General features: G+C 41.7%; 1 protein-coding gene across 1 annotated transcript in view; it reads left to right on the forward strand.

The window, feature by feature from the left end:
- LOC109960415 (atlastin-2-like) overlaps positions 1-4,450 on the forward strand; it is a 15,224-nt gene extending 10,774 nt beyond the window's left edge. The window contains exons 13-14 of the mRNA XM_020600509.1: positions 203-675; positions 2,519-4,450. Coding sequence (XP_020456165.1) covers positions 203-675; positions 2,519-2,638 — 593 coding nt within the window. The 3' untranslated portion in view covers positions 2,639-4,450. The remainder of the gene's footprint in view (positions 1-202; positions 676-2,518) is intronic.

The following is a 4,450-nucleotide window of genomic DNA, read 5'->3' on the forward strand; positions in this document are numbered from 1 at the left end:
AGGTGTCACTGAGGGATAGTAGGGTGTAGTCATGCTGTAGTTTGACAATTGTTTAAAGGAGACCAGCAGCGCACTGGCAGAATAGTTCAACTCGTACAATATTTAATAAAATTCCTGCCACATGGGACCTAATGTGTATCCAGATGGAGTTGCATGCTACTACAAAACTTGATACAATCTTTATCTTCCCTTTAGTCCCTCATCTCTTCTGTCAGTCGCACTCTCTTCCTCTGTCACATACAGGTCTGCGGTGGGGACAAGCCATACATCGCCCCAGCTGACCTGGAGCACTTTCACGAGGAGTTTCGCGAGCACTCGGTGCGGTACTTCCGCTCTGTGAAGAAAATGGGCGGTGAGGAGTTCTGCCAACGCTACCAGAACCAGTTAGAGTCCGAGCTGGATGAGGCCTACACCAACTTCTCCAAACACAACGACGGCAAAAACATCTTCTATGCAGCGCGCACACCTGCCACACTCTTTGCAGTCATGTTTGTCACCTACGTGGTGTCTGGTGTGACGGGCTTCATCGGTCTGAGCACCTTAGCAGCGCTGGCTAACATGGTCATGGGCATGGCCCTGCTGTCACTCTGCACATGGGCGTATGTCAGGTATTCTGGAGAGTTTCGGGAGCTGGGAACGCTGATAGACCAGGTGGCCGAGACACTGTGGGAACAGGTGGGTGCTGTGTGTTGAGATTGATATGCAGTACAGGTTATTTGTAAACAGTTGGCCTATTTTCTGATTTTGGTATTTTTGGACAGAAAATATCAGGAAGATCTAGAAAGTGGAAGTTTATTAGACATTACACCAGATATGAACTTAAGATGTATTGAATCTGTCTGAAAACTGTGAAAGATGCCTCATTGTAATTTCTTAGAGCCCAAGGTGATTCTTCAGAATTGTCACCAGTAGTCCAAAACACTAATTTTCTATTGGCTGCTACATATAACTAAGAAGATCAACAAATAATTAGTTTAGAAACTGGAACCAGCAAATATTCTGCTTTTGTATTCGAGAGACAAGTTAGAAAACATAATGACGGTGTGTTTAAGTGAGCAGCATTTCCTGGCCGCCTTTCTTTTTCTAGGAACATAATATATACAGTAGTAGTGTGGGTGGGTGTCAGTGCCACTGGTTTCTCTTGTACTTTTCTGTGTTTGATTTTATGGGACTTTCCACTTGTTGCCTTTTATTTCTAGGTGTTTAAAAAAAAAAAGTCTGAGACAAAATCAGTTTTATTTCCTTTTGTCCACTGGATTTTGATTCTTTTGGTTTGTTTCCACATCCCATCATCTGTTTCCAAATCTAAAGAACCATTTTTAAAGATGTACCTTTTAGTGAAGCTCATATTTTTCTCTCTCTCACTCCTCATTTGGTTGCCGCAAATGTTTTGATCTGGTATTTCATAATCCAGCCCTCCCCTCTCCTGACTTCTTCTTCTTCCTCTGCTTGCATTTCTTCCTCTCTGCCCTGCTTTACAGAAGATGGTCAGAAAGGTGAGCGTTGTCAGATCCTGACTTTCTGATCTTCTGCCCACTTCATTTCCTTTCTCCTTTTCTCCATCTCCTACCAGTGTCTTTGTATTGTTTTCATTTGTATGGTTCTCCATCAGGCCCCTTTTCTCACCGTCTACCTTAGGCCATCTAAATTTTAAAATACAATATCTGTGTTACAGAAATCAGGATACAATCCAGGATAACAACTATGCTGTCTATTAGTGACATTTAAAATGAACAATCTTGGAGAACGTTACAGATGGCTTCTAGCTTTACCTCCACACAGTCCCCGACCTTCATTAGGTTCATTTGGGAAAAGCTGCTTTAGTCTGGATAGAAGGCTGAAACAGATGATGTGGTTATTAATGTCATTGGCCTAATGTGGACATAATCTCTCCTCCTTATCCGAGTCCTCTCCCTGAACGTCTGGATCCATCATCTTTTTCCTCCTGCTCCACTGTGTCTGTCAGGCTTGTTCCTTGTTTAACTCTCCTGTTCCTCCCTGATGTCCTCGCAGGTGTTTTCCAAACTCTTGGAGCCCGTCAGGAGCCGCCTGGCGTGGCCCGTCTCTCTCCTCCCTTCCTTCCCATCAGGAGTGGTACTGGGACTCAAAGCTCTGTCTCTTCTCAACAACAACTTCAAGAAGACAAACTAGCTGCTGGTGGACTGGCAGATTTACAGACTTAAATTTATTTCATACCCAAACGTATGCAGTTTGCTGGCTTCTTTGTTAATTTTCAGTCCAGTGGTGCTGGACCCCTATAGTTTAACCCCACGGTGTGGCCACTGGCAAGCGAGGCCCATCTCAGGTTCATTCTTATCAGTGGTTTTTCTTTTCATTTGAAAAGTTGACATTTCAAGAACTTCAGATGTTTGTTGGAGACCACATTCTGTTTGTTCCTTTTATTTTAAATGTTTTTCTTCCCAAACCTTTTAGTCAGCGTTTTTATTTAGATGAGTTTACTTGATTTCTTCAGCCACAAAATTTTCTTATCTTCTTTCTTCTCTTTCCTTTGCTGCAGGTTTTGAAGCCACTAAGTGAACATTATATGGAAGACAGCGTCAGACAAACGGTGGTTAACTCTATCAAAGCCAGCTTGGTAGAACAGGGCTCACAGCACACCAAGTTAAAGACTCACTGATGCTCTTCCTCCTCATCATGTTAATTGCCTTGCTCAAATGCGTTCAATCCTAGAACAATGGAACTACATCAACAGCAAAGCTGACCACCCCCCTTCCTGCTGCCATGTCACTGCCCTCTTTTTAATTTACTGTTGTGGACCTGCTAGGCTTGCTGCCTGCCCTCCTCTTCATCACCCCAGGGCAGAAACAACACGTTTGAGAGGACTGAACAGAGAGGCCGGCAGCGTTACCTCTCGCCTAAACAGGACCTGAAGGACAGTCGTCTTCCCTTGTGTGCCATGACGGTTATGTAATATACTGTAGGCTGACACATGTTTGCTGGTAGCAGACTGCACTCACTTCAGGACAGATCTGTGATTCAGGGAAATCTGACACTGCTGCAGCCAGCTGTTACCAGACACGGATGCAAACTGAAGCACTTTTCTCTGCATTTTTGTTTTGTTTTTGAGGCTGACAGCTCAGAGCTCAGTTTACTTTCTCCTCAGTCCGTTTAACATCTATGAGCATAGGTGGCCTATCAATCCATAAAACTAAGGAGATGATTGTTTTATTTCAGTAAAATCAGGAAACATCTCACGACTTCACTCAAGTGAAAGTAAATTGACTACTCTCATCCTGGTCAGCATTTGTATAATCAACATCTGGGCTCAGGTTCCTCTTGGACAAAACCTCTGTATCTCTTTAATATTTTGTAGGAAGCTTTGAACCTCTGATTTTTTTTTTTTTAATTTTTATTTTAGAATAGACAAGTTTTTTTGTGGACCTTAGTGTCTTGTAGCAGACCTGCCAGTGTTTGGCCTTCTGCATGATGTTAGGAGCTTTTAGTCCTGCTCTAATCATTTTCAGCCATGTTCTCTTCCACCACTCTCTCTGTGTCCCCACATGTTTATGACCTGCAGGCTGTAGTTTGGAAGTTTAATTAATTTCTTGCTGAGACTTGGGGAAGATCGATGCAATTCATGTTTGTAGGATGAATATGAAGTTGCAGCCAGCAGCGGCTTAGCTTTGCATAAAGATCAGAGGGGGTAGGGTGCTAGCCTGGATACGAACCTCTAACAGCACCTGTGAGATTCACTAAGCAATATGTTTCATCTTGTTGGTTGTTTTTTTTATATATATATATATTAAACTTATTTTGTAGATTTAACAAAAAAGTGACTGAACATTACAGGTGCTGTTGGCATAAAGACTGGAAAAGGGTAAATGCCTAAGTTAATCAGGTGTAGCTTTAACAGACATGAGTGGTATCGATCTTCTCATCTAATGCTCAGCAAGAAATTGAACTGCATCTCCCAAAATGGTTAATTGTTCCTTTAACTGACAAGAAATGATTCTTTCTGCGTATTTTTCTTACTCTACAGCTGAATAAATGTACAACTTGCTTCTCAGTCAGGTGGTGAGTAACTACATGTTTATTTTTCCATCACAATGGGAACCTGACTTAAAATGCTGTTAGATGAAATTAAGAAACTTGTCCCTACTTATATTATATTCAACACACTGATAGCTGCATCACATTTGTCTCAGCTCTTCTGCATGGACAGAAGTAACTGTAACTTGTCAGTGGGAGTGTCCTCATTAAATGCTACATTTTCTTAAGTTTGTTGGGTTTTTTTATGAACTTAAAGTGAATGGTGAGGTACATTAGTTACAGTAATACTTTGTTTTCATTGTGATGTGTTGGGCCCAGTTAGCTTCACAAGTCAAAAAAGTAATTAAAAATTAACTAGGAACACCTGTATACTGGAAATGGCAGGCTTCAATTTTAGTTTTAATAATGAGCTTCTCTATGGATTTTAGTCAGAAATGTT

Source organism: Monopterus albus, unplaced genomic scaffold (genome assembly GCF_001952655.1).
Source record: "Monopterus albus unplaced genomic scaffold, M_albus_1.0 scaffold3.1, whole genome shotgun sequence".
Taxonomy (NCBI): domain Eukaryota; kingdom Metazoa; phylum Chordata; class Actinopteri; order Synbranchiformes; family Synbranchidae; genus Monopterus; species Monopterus albus.